This window comes from Garra rufa, chromosome 16 (assembly GCF_049309525.1).
Source record: "Garra rufa chromosome 16, GarRuf1.0, whole genome shotgun sequence".
In the NCBI taxonomy this organism is placed as follows: Eukaryota; Metazoa; Chordata; class Actinopteri; order Cypriniformes; family Cyprinidae; genus Garra; species Garra rufa.
The window spans coordinates 21,468,140-21,487,400 of record NC_133376.1 but is presented as its reverse complement, the minus strand read 5'-3'; the positions used below and the strand labels follow the sequence as shown (position 1 = coordinate 21,487,400).

The 19,261-nt window shown below is 37.5% G+C and overlaps 1 protein-coding gene across 3 annotated transcripts; it reads left to right on the top strand.

The window, feature by feature from the left end:
* Nucleotides 1-58: 58 nt before the first annotated feature.
* On the top strand, nucleotides 59-16,382 carry zdhhc5b (zDHHC palmitoyltransferase 5b). 3 transcript variants are annotated; one of them, XM_073820444.1, is made up of 13 exons: nucleotides 59-379; nucleotides 1,761-2,985; nucleotides 3,085-3,206; nucleotides 4,845-5,002; nucleotides 6,961-7,133; nucleotides 7,231-7,333; nucleotides 7,455-7,546; nucleotides 7,639-7,753; nucleotides 8,679-8,787; nucleotides 9,042-9,148; nucleotides 11,015-11,763; nucleotides 12,077-12,099; nucleotides 14,279-16,382. In XM_073820444.1, the coding sequence occupies exons 2-12, from the start codon at nucleotides 2,849-2,851 to the stop codon at nucleotides 12,096-12,098; spliced, it is 1,887 nt and encodes a 628-aa protein (XP_073676545.1). In that variant the 5' UTR covers nucleotides 59-379; nucleotides 1,761-2,848; the 3' UTR covers nucleotide 12,099; nucleotides 14,279-16,382. The 3 variants fall into 3 exon arrangements, with proteins under 3 accessions (XP_073676545.1, XP_073676544.1, XP_073676543.1); XM_073820443.1 differs by lacking the exon at nucleotides 12,077-12,099 and having other exon boundaries at nucleotides 59-348; XM_073820442.1 differs by lacking the exon at nucleotides 12,077-12,099.
* Nucleotides 16,383-19,261: the final 2,879 nt, after the last annotated feature.

Here is a 19,261-nt window from a genome sequence, read left to right as displayed (position 1 = left end):
TTGTGTAGACAAGAATCTCTTCCGGATCTTTTCCTGCATGTCCTATACCGGTGTCCTTAAATGCTGCTGGGGCCGAAGAAGAAGATGATGATGCCTTGTTAAGGGTTTTATTTTTGGCTTATCAGACTCTGCATCGGATAAACGACTTGGGGAGTTTTCAGCCCCGGGCGTACACAGATCAAAAGCCGTTTCCCAGGCCGTGGACAGACTCGGAGATTAAGGGAGAGAGAGGATAGAGAGGGCTGAAGCTCCTCTCCCATCAGATAATACCGCTGCCCGGGCCGGGATGCAGAAGACAAACCGAGTCTCCAAATCGCAGGATGTGTGAATAAACGCCAGGCATTTAAAGTACGTAAACATTCGGGATATCCGACACTGAGTGAGTATATAACGTCAAGTGGATGACATTCAGAATAAATGTGTTGTTTTCGTAAACGCGTTTAGGCAGGTCGCTGTTGGTATTTGCTCTGTTTCGACATCGGATCCACACCGCCGCGTTTTAAATTCCTTTTGTGGTGGCTCTAAAAACTCGAGTCCGAGGCTTCACTTTGCGGCCTAGTTAAACAGAACGCAAAACACGAAGCGAAAAGTTAAATTGTCGTATTTTGTTATGGTTTATGAGTTAATTGTGCTCCTTTTCAATCAATATGCATTCGACTTGCGTTTTGTAATCCAAACTGTCTTGTTTTACTGTGTAAGGTAACGTTAGTATTTTGGAGGACGGTATTAGCTGGGATGGCAACGTTAAGCTAACCAAAATGGGAGACAACCTATGTTTTTGACTCATATTTTGCTTGTTTTGCTCTGAAATTGTTTATGCTTTGATATTTAATTAACATCTGGATTCAATTCACCCTTGTGGTTTGTGTTTTTGCTCTAGTGAGTGACTGTGCCACCTAATGAGTTGCCTAACTTACCTAGACATCATTTTTTGGCGTTATGGTTCTATTCAAATATGTGCAATGTTTTGTAATGCTTTATATTTAGTTTATATGTAGATTTATTCTTATTTTGCACTATAGTCATCTATATAATAAACTGGATTTGACATAAACATCACAGCTAGCCTTTTTCGTTGAAAAAAAAACCCCTAATAATATCACTTTTGTAAGACTATAAATTGTTCAAGTCACTATTGTGGGTCAGTGTTGTGACATCCTAACAAAATTTTTCAGTTTGTTATTGATTATGTGGTCCAATCAGTTATCATCTGACATCCGTCATCCAGTTCATTATTGATTACAAAGTTGACAGTCACATAGGATTTAACATGTTTATGAATTAATCAACTCTTTGTGAAGTGGATCAGTTTTCAGGTGGTACTGTGAATGAAGAGAGCAGGAGTAGCTACAAGAAAAGAAGATTATGAGTGGTGTAATAAGGCTTGTGTATGCGAGACTCAAGGTCACTGTGTGGTCAGTGTGACAGCAAACCAAAGGACAAAAAGGGGATTGTAAAGGGGGGAATGGGGTTGAATAGTACACCAAATAACCTGGTAAAGAATACAGGAAAAAAAAGAGGCACACCCTTTCCTGGTGAGTCAGAAGTTGTGACACAGGGCAGCAAAAGCGTGATCAGGTTTCAACATGATGTGTGTACATAGATGTAGGTTTCACAATTCATTGCTTTATGTTTCGTCTGGTTCGTATGATCGTTTGGATGATATGGGCTGCTTGCAATCGGTATGGAGAATTTTAAGAATGTCTAAGATCAGGTCACAAGTTCATATCTACATGTTTAACTATCTTCTCTTCTTATAGATACCACTCAAACCTGTCAAGGAATCAGAAAGGAGGAGGACGGCATTTTAAACTCATCCTTGTGAGGAAGAAAGGCCTCATGGGACACTATGCAGGGTTAAAATGGTTTTGCACGCTCATGTTTTACCACAACCTGGAGTTTTCAACCCTGGACGCATACGGATCGCGTGCAGTTGCGATGGTGGATGCGCACTCTGGTGTGGGTGTACGTTTTTTCCATATGGACCTCTGAAAACCAAGTTATCATGTGGATATCTGCACTTGCAAGATTCATGTGACCTGCTCACTTTTCAGCCAGTTTGTCTCTCATCAGAGTGTGAGCGTAGATCACCTCAGAGTGGAGAATGAGCTCTCATTTAGGGCACAAGACATCAAGAGCACGGTTTCATATTTTGTACTCGTAATTACGGTCTTTTCTTAGACTGACTGTTCCGGAGGGAATCCAGACTCAATTGAGATTGTAGAAAAAAAGTTATATTTTTTGTCTCGTAGTTTCCTTTTTTTTCTCCACATACTTTTACATTTCACTGTATACCTCCCACCAAAACTGTTTATTTTTTCCTTGTTGTAGTGTGACGTCATGCTCACATGCACTCATCTGCTGTGATGCTTTGTGAGATATGAGCGAGTACTGAATGAATGCCTGAACTCAAGTTGCTGCTTCCTTTGAGCTCTTTTTGGTGTAACATGGGGCTTACCAGAGATTTGCACTAAAAGAGCTTTGCTGTCACTTGTCCTTTTATTGACCAAATCTTGTTACATTCAAGCCATAAGAACTTATTTTTGATGAAACTAGAGCTATTTTTGTATTACAGTAAAGTCATAGTACCGCATATTACGTGTATATGAATTTAGTCTATTTTTTATGTATCAACACAGACGCATACAAAAAGACATTTGCACTATTTTACGTTACCGTTTGTTTGTTTTTTTGGAAAGAAATGCACCTTGATTTATGAGAACATAATCTGTTTCACTAAATTTCTTGTTATGGCCATGGCTGCACACCATCCTCACTCAGGTGGGAGACGTGTTTTCCTCTCTCTTTGACGTCTCCCCCTGTTCCTCAGTTTTTTTGACGCCTCCAAATGCCTGTGGGTCTCAGTGTGGGCGGGGCTCTCGGAGACCCCTCCCCATCCCGCCCATTCCGCCCCGGTCGCTATGTGCCTGTGTCCGCAGCAACGGCCTTCCTTGTGGGGACCACGACGCTGTTTCTCTGTTTCACGTGAGTAGAAACAAAATAAAATAAAAAAATAGAAATTGTAAAATGGAAATTGAATGCATCAGCATTACTGTAAGTGTAATGTCAGGCATCTCTGTGCAGATGTCCGTGGTTGTCAGAGCGGTTCTCCTCCTCCATTCCGCTCTATAATGCTGTGGTCTTCCTCTTCACACTGGCCAATTTCTGTATGGCCACATTCATGGACCCCGGCATCTTTCCTAGAGGTACACACTTATGTTTTTATGCAGTTTGCATGGGGAAAACGTGAGTAAATCCTATTTAGTTTTGTAAAGGTAGGGGAATCTCACGATTATATCTGAGATATTTTTCACCCCAAACCTTATACAAGACCTTAAATATTATGAAATTATTTTAATGATACACTACCAGTCAAAAGTTTTTGAACAGTAATGTTTTTTTTTAAATAAGTCTGTCTAAAGTTCTGCTCACAAAGCCTGCATTTATTTGATCCAGAGTACAGCAAAAACAGCAATATTGTGAAATATTTTGGTACTATTTAAAATAACTGCTTTCTATTTTAATATATTTTAAAATGTAATTTATTCCTGTGATCAAAGCTAAATTTTCAGCATCATTTTGCTGTTCAAGAAACATTTTATTAATATTATTATCTCTTTAAAACAGTTGAGTACATTGAGAAAGATCCAAAAATCAGCATTTATCTGAAATAAAAAGCTTTTTCTAACAGAAATGATTACTTTAATTTAGCAAGGATGCTTTAAATTGATCAGAAGTGATGATAAAGACATTTATAATTTTACAGAAGATTTCTATTTCAGCTGTTCTTTTGGACTTTTTATTCATCAAAGAAAACCTGCAAAAGTTCTACTCTGCTGTTTTCAACATAATAAAAAAATAATAAATGTTTTCTGAGCAGCAAATCAGCATATTAGAATGATTTCTGAAGGATCATGTGACACTGAAGACTGGAGTAATGATGCTGAAAATTCAGCTTTGAAATCACAGGAAAAAAAGTGCATTTTAAAATGCATTTAGATAGAAAACAGTTATTTTAAATAGTACAAATATTTCATAATATAACCGATTTTGTTGTATTTTGATCAAATAAATGCAGGCTTGATGAGCAGAAGAGACATCTTTAAAAAACATTAAACATTACTTTCGATTGGTAGTGTAATTAAGTTTCCCTTAATAGATCTTATTATTATAGCTACCTTACCAAATACTGTATACTAATAACGGTTACCATAGTATTACCTTACCAAAAAGTGTTTTTTTTTTTACTTGTAATTCAGTTAAAACAAATATAATGTATACTTACAAATGTACACTACTGTTCAAAAGTTTAGAGTCAGGAAAAATCTTATTTAAAGCAATTAATATTTTTATTTAACAAGGACAGATTAAATTGATCAGAAGTGACAGAAAAGAGATTTATAATGTTACTTAAAATTTTCTATTTGATATAATTGCTGATCTTCCAACTTTCTAATATGTATTAAGATATTTATTAAAAATCTTGACAATTGTATCATGGTTTCCAGAGAAATATTAAGCAGCACAACTGAAAAGGTTCATTAGTTAAAATTAGTTAACTACATTAGTACATGAACTAAGAATGAACAATACTTCTACAGCATTTATTCATCTTAGTTAATGGTAATTTCAGCATTTGCTAATGCATTATTAAAATGACCTTAGTTATTGCACTGTGAACTAACATGAACAAACAATGAACAACTGTCACGTTAACAAAGATTTAGAATAGTGTAATAAATGTGTTGTTCATTGTCCGTTCTTGTTATGAACGTGTTATTTTTTGAGGTAAAGTATGACCTTGACATTTCTTAACAGTTTTCATGTGATTGTATGTTTTGCAGCTGAAGAAGATGAGGATAAAGAGGATGATTTCCGGGCTCCACTTTATAAGACGGTGGAGGTGAGGGGCATTCAGGTGCGGATGAAGTGGTGCTCCACATGTCGTTTTTACAGACCACCGCGCTGTTCACACTGCTCTGTGTGTGACAACTGTGTGGAGGTACATGCACATTCATCGTAGTTTCACACTAAACAAAGTCTTAAATGGATAGTTCACCCAAAAAATTTAAATTCTGTCATCAAATACTCATGTTGTTCCAAACACAAATTAAGATATTTTTGATGAAGTCCGAGAGCTTTCTGACCCTCCATAGACAGCAACTACCACAGTAAAATAGTCCATGTGAAATCAGTGGTTGAACCATACTTTTATGAAGCTATGAGAAGACTTTATTTATATGCAGAAAAACTAAAATAACAATGATTGAACCACTCTTGTCACATGGACTATTTTGTCGATATTCTTGATACCTTTCTGGGCCTTGAAAGTTTATAGAAGGTCAGAGATCTCTCAGATTTCATCAGAAATGTCTTAATTTGTAGAGATGCACCGATTGCAATTTTCTTGGCCGATACCGATTCCGATTTTTCAGTAAGTGTGACCTGCCGATTCCGACTTTTGCTGATTCCGATTTTATTTTTTTTAAGAACTGTAATGAAAGCATAGGCCTATACAGAAATATTTTCTTTAATTAAATTTATTATATAATAAAATACATTTTTAAACATTATAGGATCTTCTTACAACAAAATAACTTTAACAACAAAATAAAGTGCTTTGTGCCTTCGAAAAAGGTATAAAATTAGTTCCTGTAACTAACATAGTATAGTTATACTAACAAAAATCTTGTCCTCAATGTATTTATTTTATTTTAATAATAAAAGAAATGTATAAACATTACAGCATCTTCTCATATTAAAATAACTTTAACAAAATAAAGTGCTCTGAGCCTTGAAAACATTAGAAATAAAATATAAGTAACAAAGCAGGCATACAAAAATCTACTTTTCTTCAATGAATTTTATATGGATTTTTTTTAAACATTAATTACAGGATCATCTCACAATAATAACTTTACTAACAAAACGTGCACTGTGTCTTCAAACAGGTAGAAATAACAATGCTAGTGCTAAATTATATTACTTGAGCATTAATGGCAAATTTTCCTTGATAAAGAGAAGCATTTCTGCCTTGTCACCAGTTAATCCAGCGGTAACGTTACTACACTTCGTAACATTCATTCACATATTTGCGCTACGCCACCGCATACAGCGTCTTCACACACAGATGATATTTACTAGAGAAGTGTAACATAAATGCATCTGTAAATAACTACAAATTAAATTCACGTCGCGCACGCTTAAATTACCTTCAAATGGAACATATACGCTCGCTTCGAACTATTAGTGTGTGAAGAGGCTGTATGCGGAGGCGCAGCGCAAATATGTGAATGAATGAAAGTGTAGTAAACGTCAACGTATTTCCCCTGCTCAGGGAGTAGGGAGCAATGAACACTGGGCAGGGACCATGTCAATCGGAACACAGTTCATTCACGGAGCTTACTTCTAACGAGTGGGTTATCTGAACCAGGTGTGTTAACTAACAGAGACATGCAAAATATGCAGAGCGGGGGCGCGATCTACCACATGTCCAGCCAAGCTAAACAAGCGTGTGGTTCGTGGTTGTTCCCTCACGTTGTATTTTGGCCTTATAAATGTTACAAACTGCGATCTTTGTGTCATCTTCACTCACACCAAAGACATGTTTACACGCGACCGTGAGTGTGCGCGCATGGCTGTGACGTAATTGCATGCGCCGCTGGCAATAAAGGGATTGGCTAGGAATCGGCAAGAGGAGAAATTGACCGGCCGGTCACCGATCCGGGCCGATCATGCGAAAATCGTCCGATTCCGATCACTAGCCGATCAATCGGTGCATCTCTATTCATTTGTGTTCCAAAGACAAACAAAAGTCTCATGGGTTTGGAACGACATTAGGGTGAGTATTTAATGATAGAGTTTTTTTTATTTTTGGGTGAACTATCCCTTTAAGTGTTTTAAATTAAGTCTTGGTTTTTAATTGTCTAAACGCATGTATGCATGTATGTCTGTGTTTAGGAGTTTGACCATCACTGCCCATGGGTGAACAACTGCATTGGGAGGCGGAATTATCGTTATTTCTTTCTGTTCCTGCTCTCGCTCACTACTCACATTATGGATGTGTTTGGCTTCAGTCTGCTATACATCCTCCATCACACTAAACAACTGGACCAGGTCCACTCTGGAGTCACGTATCCTTTACACATAACTCGCATGTGCACATAATGCAATCTCATGAATACACATCAACCTGTTCAGTGTTTTTTGTTACCTTAACACACTACTCAGTATGGCAGTGATGTGTGTAGCTGGTCTGTTTTTCGTCCCGGTAGCGGGACTCACTGGGTTTCATGTTGTACTTGTTGCCAGAGGGAGAACAACCAACGAACAGGTGTGTTTGTGTTCGGGTGTGTTTGTTGTCCATATTGTATGTGTTTGGTCAAATAGAATGATGATATTTCTCTGCCTGATTTCTAAGGGTGTGTTCTCAAATTTACTCTCTTTACCCTCAGGTGACTGGGAAGTTCAGAGGCGGCGTTAATCCCTTCACACACGGGTGCTTAAAAAACATTGCACACGTGCTGTGTAGTTCACAAGCTCCCAGGTTCACAAATCTTATTTTTTAACAAATAAATGTGTTTTGCAGATTGTGTTGGATTTAAGGTTCTAATTTTATGTGCATGTTTTTTTGCACAGGTATCTTGGACGCTTGCGAAAACCTCAATCTGTTCAAGTCCAGCCACCATTTCTCCGGCCACCTCTATCTGAAGCCCAACTAGCAGCTAAAGTCCTGGATAATGGCATCCAACAGGTACAAACCCATTATCATACACTTATCTGCGCTAATATTGGTTCTGGCATATAAGCAAAAATGATTCACATTGGTTGTAAAACTCATTATCAGTCATCTTTTTTATCCTTAAAGTTATAGTTCACCCAAAAATGAAAATTACCCCATGATTTACTCACCCTTAAGCCATCCTAGGTGTATATGACTTTCTTCTTTCAGACGAATACAATCGGAGTTATATTAAAAAATATCCTGGCTTTTCCAAGCTTTGTAATGGTAGTGAATGGGTGTTGAGATTTTGAAGTCCAAAGAAGTGCATCCATCCATCATAAAAAGGGCTCCAGGGGTTAATAAAGGCCTTCTGAAGCAAAGCAATGCAAAGGTGTAAGAAAATATCCATACTTAAAACTTTATAAACCATAATCTCTAGTTTCCGCTAACTTTTGTAAGCGTGTTCACGAGAGAGTGGCGTTCCAGCGGATTACGTAGGATGTAGCATAAGCTTCTGTGAAAAGTGACAAATGCAGAAGCGCAGAGGAGAAAGCTATTTTTTTCTGTGATAGATGGATGCACTTTATTGGACTCAACAGTCTCAAATCTCAACAGCCATTCACTGCCATTATAAAGCTAGGAAGAGCCAGTACATTCTTTAATATAACTCTAATTGTATTCATCTGAAAGAACAAAGTCATATACACCTAGAATAGCTTGAGGTTGAGCAAATCATGGGGTAATTTTTATTTTTGGGTGAACTATCCCTTTAATTAGCAAACTTTACACTATCTAATATTTGTCATGCTCTTGTTTTGTTTGTGTAGAGAGCTGAAATGAGTTAACTTTCTTTTGAAAGTAATTGACATACTCTCGAATAAGAGTAGGTTCATAAAATCCCTTTAGATGAGTAGGCTATTTTTGTTAAGAGTTGTTCTGTGTGTGTGTACCTTAGTCTAAAAGTAGTTTGGAGATAATGGAGAGCCAGTCCACTGATGCTGATCCCCCTCCACCACCTAAACCAGAGCACAGATACCCTGGCCTGCCTCACACACAAAATGAAGGTTAGTGCACACACAAAGATGTATTATAACCGTTGGATCATTTATTGCATCACTACAGCACTGTTTTAATTATTATTAACTGTATTAATGCCAGGATCTATTTCTTAAATGAAATCAGAACCAGATCTTCAGGATAAACCAGTGTTTTCAGTTAACTGTTTCCTTGCCTTGTTACTTTTTTAATGGAGTCATGAATAGATCAACAGAAAAAAAAAATTTTTTATAACCCTTTTAATATATTTTCTTCCAATCAGAGTGCAGCCTGCTGACTGAGGCTCCACCCACACCCTCATTGTATAAATACAGGCCGGCCTACAGCAGTCCAGGAAAAAACCACACAGCCTCAACACATTCCAGCAAGGTAAGTCTAAGTGCAGTACACACAAATACAAGCAAGTTCAGGTACTGAAACTTTGTAAGATGTATTTTTTTGATCTGCATGATCTGCACTTAAGGTTTGCATTGCATTTTTTTTTTTTTTTTTTGTTAATACATTGAATCCTTTCTTTTATTATTTTTCTCGAAAATCTGAAATCACTGGCAGTCAGTGAGCGAGTAAGTTTAGATGTGAGCTATTCGTTGTTATGGTGTGTTTTGCACCTTGCTCTTGTGTTTCTTCATTTTGACTCTGCAATTGTTGCGTTTGATTCAAGCTGGACTCTCTCCTTTTGCCGTTTTCCTCTCGTTCTGAAGCATAACTTGAATCCTTTCCTTTTCTTCATCCATTCTGTAAAAATGGCATGAATTTAGTGTCATATCCTTCTTGATTTTTTAAACATAATTCTTGTGCATTCATACATTCCTACAGAGCCCCTAAGGGGACATGTTTATGGAAAAAATATGAGATTGTTTCAATGCTTTTGCGTTCATTTACAAAACGTGTTCCCTCGGAAAACTGTTGCATTTATTTGTAAAACGTACATTTTTTGGAGGTTTTAGGGAAAAAAAGAGTGACCGATATGTATTTGTTTTACAAATGATATTAAGTATTTTTGAGTTTAAATGTCAGAAAAAAAAATTAAATAGTAGGAAAAATTATAGTTTAGTGCTTTTGTGCAGAATCTTTGCATTCGCTCACAAATGTTTTGTTCTCCCAAGAAACATGTTCACTCACAAAACAGGTATGTTTTGTGCAGTTGTTTTGATAGAGGGGAAACAAGGTACTTCTAATTTCAAAATTATTTCTTCTTCAGACATTATTCTTTAAATAAAATAAGTATCAGCTGTATACAAAGTGACCAACATTTGGTTTTCGACCACTGAAAATTGGTATTATTCATATCTGAATATAGAGCGTCACTGAGATCCCCATATTTGAATAATGTAGATTTTTAAGATTTAGATTTCAAAAGTCAAGTTTATTAGAAACAAGAATCTAAAATCATATTGCAATGTCTTTAATACTTTTTGAGTTATAGCCATGCAAACTTAAAAAAATATTTATGGCACTCGGGTATGTTCAATTCAGTTGTCATGACAGAACGAAACTAAATACATTTCTAGTTTTAACAGTATTTAACAGTATGAAAATTTAAACAATTTACTCCTGGGGCCATATTAAAATTCCAATATTTTTGGAACTGAATCTCATAGGGCATTAAAAATATAGATGCCAAATGGAAAGGTTATAAGACCCAATATCTAAAAGGGCATTAAGATATCTTAAATACTTATTAAGTTACAGGCATGCAAACTTTTGCTGTTTCCCCATTTTTGAATGGTCACCATTGGCACATAACGCAACAAAGACTGCAAAGTCAACAGATTTTACTAATAGAACTACCAATCTCTTTAAAAATAAGATAATGATGCTGCCATTTTTCTGAGGTCATTTTTACCCCCCTGTAATTTGGCTCTGAATCTCAGGTGAAAATTGCCAATTTGACCTCCCTCTACAAAATGGTGGATTACTCAATAAATATTCATTCATGACATATTTTAGTAATTTGCAAAATCAGAAGTTTGAGCCAGGTACGTTTTTGAAATGTGGTTGATTTGACACGGAATGACCCAAAAGTTTTAAAAGTGAATTCAAAAGCATTGAAATATAATTTGTCCTCCAATCTCATATTTTGTCCATCACTATGTCCCCTTAGGAACTCTGTACGTCCCTTTATACGGTGTGGTCTGCTCAAACTTTCAGTTGTGTGCCATCTTTCATCTTTTTGGTTATGCGTCAGCTGCTGGGAACATTTGGTGTACCTTTTCTCTTTCTTTTTCCTCTCAGATGAGTCGAGGGAACAGTATGACCGAGTCCCCCTCTGTCCCCATCACCACTGGGCAGCCCAGCTACCGCTCCGACCCCAGTTTGTCAAGTCGAGGGGGTGCAGGGTGCCGTGGGGGAGGGGAGGGAGGTAGAGCAGGCTCGGGGGGCCTGGGTGGGGCCTCTGCGTTTGGTGGGCGATCCTACCCTTCTTTTACCGACACCCTACTCCAATCAGCAGCAGCCTCTTGCTCCTCAAGCCTTCGCTCTGCCCATACGGCCCACAATGCCCTCGGGCCCCTCATCTCTGAGGGTACGACCTCCACTAGCTACAAAAGTTTAGCCAATCAGACACGGAACGGCAGCTTGTCATACGAAAGTCTGCTGACGCCCTCTGAAAGCCCGGAGTTTGAGTCTGCTGCTCATGAGCTGTCCCCGCCCAGACCGCACCCTCCGCACTCTCTTAGCACAGCACCGGGGGCCCCGCCTATTTTGGGGTACACGTCCCCTTTCCTGTCTGCTCAGCAGAGGGAGGGCTCTCTCCAGGCCTGCCCTGCCCCCCTAAGACCCTCCCCCAACAGAGCTTTCCTGCGCCCGACAAGCTCACCCCCTTCTCGGGCTCCGCCCCTTTCTCCTCGCGCTCGCTCATTGGGCTCCCCTCCTCCTGGCCCCGCCCCTGGCCATACACCTCTGGGCAAATCACTGTCCTATGGAGGTGGCGCCGAATTACAGCACCGCCCCTCTAGCTCAGGGGGCGGGACTCCGATGCCGAAGTGAGTAACGCCTGCTGATTTTAGCCGTCTCTCTCTTTCCCCCCTCAGAAAAACCTGCACGCCTGTGTGTGTGATGGTCAAGTAGAGCATTGGGGTCCAGTGTTCGTGTTTGTATTCATTTGGTTTGGTCTCTCTTCTTCTCTTTGTTCAGTAACACTGTCTCTTTCTTCCTGCAACCCATGGCCACTCTGCTGTCCCTCGAATTTCTGTACACCCCCTCCATCTTTCTCTGTCCTTTTTCTTTCTCTGTTCTCTTTCTTTACGTTCGTCTGCTCTCTGCTGCCCTCCCCTCCTCCTGCCTTGTGGCCATAAGGATGACTCTGTCTCTGTGCTAAGGTTTGTCTCATTTTGCTTCTTTAATTTTGATGTCTTAAAAGTCAACATGAAACTGAAATATACATTGTTTTCATTGCATTCCTAGTTTTACAGTAGTTCACATGAAAAAAAGTTGAAGGGGTCAAAAAAAATCGAATGCCCATTTTCCACAAGTTGATATGAATCTTTAGGCTCTTAATGAAAAGTCTATAACATACTTGGGTTAAAATTTCTCAATGGTAGTGTAAAACAACACCCTTTTTACTTTGTCAAAAACAGTTCTGTTCACAGCAACCGTTTCAGTGCATGTTGCTTTAAATGCCCGCCCCTCTCTTCAATTGGGTGACGAGCGGTTCTCTTTAAGACTGTAAACTTTAGCCACATTTAGCTGCAGTACTTGCTAACTAGCACATTATTAGGAAAGGCGATTCGCAAAGATTCATAAAAAACCCTAATACTCACTTCTTCTGTAGGTGAAGCTGGATCACGAATGATTCGCGTGAACATATTTAGTGCATTTGCTTCAAAAACAAAAGTAATCCTCTGCATTTTCAGCGGCTCAGATGTCGGGAGTAAATGATGACTGCTCACTGCTTACTGTTCATGATTAAATCCATCAACCAAAGACCTCAAGACATTCTTGTCTACACCTGCTCTGGCGTTGAAACAATGGCAGACTGTTTACAGCTCAAGAGTCTGTGCTAAAACGGCCATGTCAGTCAATAGTCGTGGAAGCAGCCTGGGTCTGTCTGACGTCACAGCCAAGAATCTGAGAATGGCTTGATTTGAGAAAGGGGTTATTATTTATAGGGATTTAAAAAAAATACTGGGTGGATTTTTATCATTATAGGGTGGTTGTGTACACACACTGTCAACACACGTTTACGTTCATTTCTGTTTTGAAACCATTTCTATTTTGGCTGCCATTGCCAAGACAGGGTGGATTATTTATTATGTTAATCAATAGACTAATAGCTATTTAACCATTTTTTAGGCTACTGTTATAGCTCAAATGTGACCCTGGACCACAAAACCAGTCATAAGTGTCAATTTTTCGAAATTGAGATTTATACATCATCTGAAAGCTAAATGAATAAGCTTTCCATTGATGTATGGTTTGTTAGGATAGGACAATATTTGTTTGAGATACAACTATTTGAAAATCTGGAGTCTGATGGTGCAAAAAAATCTAAATACTGAGAAAATCGCCTTTAAAGTTGTCCAAATGTAGTTCTTAGCAATGCATATTTCTAATCAAAAAATAAGTTTTAGTAAAGCAAAAGCTGAAATAATAACAAGGGGTTGTTTTATGTCATAGAATATAATGTAAAAACAGTTCACCCAAAATTACCCCTTGATTTACTCACTGTCAAGCCATTCTAGATGTCTAGCTTCTAAGCTTTAGAATGGCAGTGAATGGGTGTTGAGATTTTGAAGTCCAATAAAATTCATCCATCCATCATAAAAAAAAAGTGCTCCAAATGGATCCAGGGGGTTAATAAAGTGCTTCTGAACCAAATCGATGAGTTTGTGTTCAAAAAATATCCATGTTTAAAACTGTATAAACCATAATCACTAACTTCTGCTAACTGAGATTTCCAAATTAACCAAATTTAACCAAATTTTGTTTACAGCAAAGGATGGTTTTCCAAATATCAATATGGTACACAAATCCCAGACTTTCTTAGTTATTTAAAAAATCATTTGGTACTTCAACGTATTACCTACCGATTAGAAAACAAATTAGGAAAAACGATAGAACAAGCTAGTGTTAGAGGCCTTTTTAGTTAATTATATAATAAAAAAAGAATATAGAAGTTAGTGTTTTTTTAACAGAACAAGCAGTTAGAAAATGAATAGAGTTTATACAAAAGTCTTTGATTTTTGGCATAAACGAAAAATCTGTAATTTTGACCCATACAATGTATTGTTGATTATTGCTCCAAATATACCCATGCTACATAAGGGTCACAAATCATAACATTATAGTAATAAAGTAGCTCGTGAATGTCGATTCATGTTGACTTCAAACCTAGTTTGCAAATGTCTTGCTTGCGTCGTCTCTGTTACATCTAATACACATATCTCTACAACACTTTCAAAGCATCCCAAATGTTTTTGCTTAAACCATTGCCATTTTCACATGCATCATTTTTAGCCTAACCTATTTCTCTCTTGTTTCCCCCCACCAACCATTCAGTTCGACTATTAAACAAAACGTGGCCAATCATAACACCCACTCACACAAACCTGCAGGAGGGGTGAAGAAAGTGACTGGTGTTGGAGGAACAACCTATGAGATTTCGGTATGACTGACACAATCAGGATTCACTCGGCAGTTTTTCAATCGGATGGATTTAAAGCTGCTCAACCACACATGCAAAAAAGCATATAAGACTACAAAGAAAAATCGTAAGTGTTTTCCAGTCTCGTGGAGGACGTACACTGAGAAAAATGGAGCCGTGAAGACGAATCTCACACTGTTTGGTTTTTCCGAATATCAATATGGTACACAAATCCCAGACTTTCTTAGTTATTTAAAAAATCATTTGGTACTTCAACGTATTACCTACCGATTTGTACGCAAGACTGTCCAATGATCAAAGGACATTCAGCCTTAGCAGGCGGGACCATGCGAGACACACTGATGCCTCATTCAGAATGACGTCAACAGAAACCACAAGCCTCTCAGCAGTCAGCCAATAAGCATTTAAAACATTGACGACATAAATCACTGTTCAGTCTTGCTATTCCATAGCGCCCTGTTTCACACCCTTAAAGAGACAGTTCACCAAAAATGAAATTTCTGTCATTCCAAACCCATTTGACAGAGTTTCCTCTTGGAAAATTTGGTGGACAATGGGGGCTTTGAAATCAAAAAGGTCAAGAAGCACTGTTCATGATAGCTGACCACAGAACTGTCGTTTTTGGGTGAACTATTTCTCTTTTTTTCCATTCATATTATTATTTTATACAGGTACAGATGTATATTCTAAGTATTAAGTTTGATAAAGAAGATAATATTGAGATGCAGGCATATATGATGTATGATTGTTTGTTTTAGGTCAGATGGTGTTTATACGGCTGCATCAGCCAGATCGAAATCCTCAGCCAAAGAGACGGATAGCACACTCGGCAAGTAGGACTGAATGTATCTAAAGACACACAAGTTACTAGAGCACAAAATATTAAGCGAAAGATTATTTAGATAAAGTACTGAAGATATCGTATGCAAATTGTAACTTCGTGTCGGCGTGTCCACCAATCAAGAGCCGTACTCTCTTGACGCATGGAGAGTTTATTTATTCAGCCAGAGGAGGCCAGTGCAAGTATATGCTGGATGAACCATCGTATAGATGGGGACATTTGATTTTAAAATTCATTATTTTATGTTATTTGAACTGGACATTGGTTAAACAGCCAGAGTACAGCGACTATCTCATCATAGATATATAAGTTTGATTGTATTCGTCTATGTCAGAGAATGAGTGTGAAATTAGACTTTTTTTTACCTGACTGTTGTACAAGAGCACATTCCAGCTATCCTTTCGATTCAGATCAGAGGTCGTTCACGTCTTTTGTCAGCTTTTTGTGGTCTGAGGACCAGAGACTGGTCAGAGTAAGATATAAACCGCTTATGCAGAGACACATGCAAGGTTTTTTTTTAATCTTTTGTCATTTCCACCATGGCCTTATGATGCCTTTTTAACTGTTATCAAGGGTATTTCAGTCTGCGTAATTGGCTCTGAGAGATGACAGGTTGTTGAGGATTGTCGTGTTGAGTTTTTGGGTCAGAATGCAGACTCGTTTAACCCTTCTGTATTCCTTTAATGCTGCTGACTCTTGAGTCACATGAGCAACACATTTTCAACAGAACAATAAACAACAGAATGAACACATGTTTTGTTTTTTTCATTTTATATGTCTGATAATCAAAGGCTGGTTCGAGTGTAAATTAATACTATTTAAAGAAGAGTGTAAAACATTACATCACTAATAACAAGCGCCATCTGGTAACGCTTCTCCTGTTCGGGAGAATTCAGCAGCAACTTGTGGTTTAAGTGCTTTTGGGATTTGGTTAAGTACACGTGGTAATCCTTTGGCAAAAGCCACTAAGGCTGATACAAATCTTCTAGTTCAGTGCCTTTTTGAGGTCAAGGAATATGCAGATGGAGGCCTAGACAAGCTACAAAATAGACTAAAGAAGAATAAAAGGAAAAAAGCATGCACTGGGTTCAAAAATGATTTTTGTAGTATATTCTTCATTAAATTAGTTGTGAATAAAATAAAGCATATTTGCCATACATTATTGAGTGGTTCTTGTACAGGTGAAGTCAAAAGTTTACATACACCTTGCAGAATCTGCAAAATGGCAATTATTTATTCAAAATAAGAGGGATCAGTAAAAAAAAATGCATGTTATTTTTTATTTACTACTGACCTGAATAAGATATTTCACATAAAAGATGTTTACATATAACATACAACATACAATTCTTAATACTGTGTTGTTACCTGAATGATCCACAGCTGTTTTTGTTTAGTGATAGTTGTTCATGAGTCCCTTTGTTTGTCCTGAACAGTTAAACTGCCTGCTGTTCTTCAGAGAAGTCTTTTAGGTCCCACAGATTATTTTGTTTTTCAGCATTTTTGTGTATTTGAGCCCTTTCCAACAATGACTGTAAGATTTTGAGATCCATCTTTTCACACTGAGGACAGCTGAGAGACTCATATGCAACTATTACAGAAGGTTCAAACACTCACTGATGCTCCAGGAGGAAACATTATGCAGTAAGAGCTGGGGGGGGGGGTGAAAACTTTTTGATTTGGAAGATTAAATTAGGGTTAATGTAACTTCTTTTTTCTTCTGGGAAACATGCATTTTCTGTAGCTTCTAAAGGGCAGTACTGAATGAAACAAATGTGATATTTAGGCAAAATAAGACAAATTTACACATTCTTTTCAAAAGTTTTCACCCCCCGGCTCTTAATGCATGGTTTTTTCTTAGTATAGTTGCATATGAGTCCCTCTGTTGTCCTCAGTGTGAAAAACCAAAGAATTTGTGGGACCTGAAAGATTTTGAACAGTGAACAGTGGCCAGTTTAACTGTTCAAGACAAACAAAAAAACAGCTGTGGATAATTCAGGGAACAACAGAGTATTAAGAATCAAGTGTGTGTAAACTTTTGAACAGGGTAATTATATAAATTCAACTATTAGTTTCTCTTGTGGACTATATGTAAACATATTTTATGTGAAATATCTTATTGAGGTCAGTACTAAATAAAAAATAACATGCATTTTTATTTTGCAGATTCTGCAAGGTGCATGTAAACTTCTGACTTCAACTGTATATGGAGGCCCAAACCTGCATAGATTAAAAATAAATATGTTAATGTAATAATAGGAAAATAAAGAAATATATGATTTGTTAAAACAAATGCAATTATTTTATTCTCACATGTATTTTTTTTATCTTCATACGTTTAGAGAAGTGAGTAATACAAAGAACAAAATTGTGAAAGTACTTTTTTATTTTAAACTGAAAAAATGTACAGTTGCATTTGTGTAGCAGAGGTAAGCCATAACATCAGCAGAGATATTGAACATTTAAAAATATCAAAATTATTCAGGTTAATATAAAACAATTCATTTTATACAGTACTTTTCAATCTGGTAAAACTGTTTAGAAGAAATATATATTCATACAAAAATCTAAATTATATGTTAACAGTCCACGTTCTGTATTAATATAAGACAACAACAAAGTTACCTGGCTTTAATCAAACCAACACCAACATTAAAGGAACACTCCACTTTTTTTGGAAATAGGCTCATTCTCCAACTCCCCCCGAGTTAATAAGTTGAGTTTTACCGTTTTGAAATCCATTCAGCCGTTCTCCTGTTCTGGCGATATCACTTTTAGCATAGCTTAGCATAGATCATTGAATCCTATTAGACCAATAGCATCGCGTTCAAAAATGACCAACAAGTTTCCATATTTGTTGTATTTAAAACTTGACTCTTCTGTAGTTATATCGTGTACTAAGACCGGTGGAAATGCAAAGCTGCGAGTTTCTAGGCCGATAAGATTAGGAACTACACTTCCATTCCGGCGTAATAGTCAAGGAAGTTTGCTGCCGTAATATGGACGCAGCAAGCGGAGTATTATCAGAAATGAGTTCCCAGCTAGTTTAGCATTTGCACGTGTGCTGCGTCATATTACTGCTCCTGCTTCAGCCATATTACGGCAGCAAACTTCGTTGACTATTACGCCGGAATGGGAGAGTAGTTCCTAATCTTATCAGCCTAGAAAATTGAAGCTTTGCATTTCCACCGGTCTTAGTACACGATATAACTACAGAAGAGTCAAGTTTTAAATAGGGCAAATACCGAAACTCGTTGGTCATTTTTGAACGCGATGCTATTGGTCTAATAGGATTCAATGATCTATGCTAAGCTATGCTAAAAGTGATATCGCCAGAACAGGAGAACGGCTGGATGGATTTTAAAACGGTAAAACTCAACTTATTAACTCGGGGGGGAGTTGGAGAATGAGCCTATTTCCAAAAAAAGTGGAGTGTTCCTTTAAACAGAACTTCATGTTTACTTAAATAGTTCAACGAAAAATTTTAATTCTGTAATTTATTCACCCATATTGTTCCAAACCTTTCTTCTGCAGTACACAAATGAAGTTCTGTTTTATCAACAAAAATATCTTCTTAAATATTTAGGTTCCACAGAACTAAGAAAGTCAAAAGAGTTTGAAAAACGAGGGTCAATAAATTATGACAGAATTTAAAGGGATAGTTCCCTGAAGATATTCTCACCCTCAAGCCATCCTAGATGTATAAAACTTTCTTCTTTCAGACGAATGCAATCAGAGTTATATTAAAAAACGACCTGGCTCTTCCAAGCTTTATAATGGCAGTGAATGGCTGTTGAAATTTTGAAGTCCAATAAAGTGCATCTATCCATCATAAAAAGTACTCCACACTTTCTCAGGGAGGTTAATAAAGGTGCAGTGTAAGCTCCGGTGAGAATATGCTAGTCTCTTAAGAACCAAGTTTTGTTTACACCAAAAGAAAACCAGTGTCCTCTTGGCTTATATCGAAATCCTCCAACAATTTTTTTTTTAAATACAAATTCTTGTTTTGTACGTATAATTCATGACTTAACAGTTT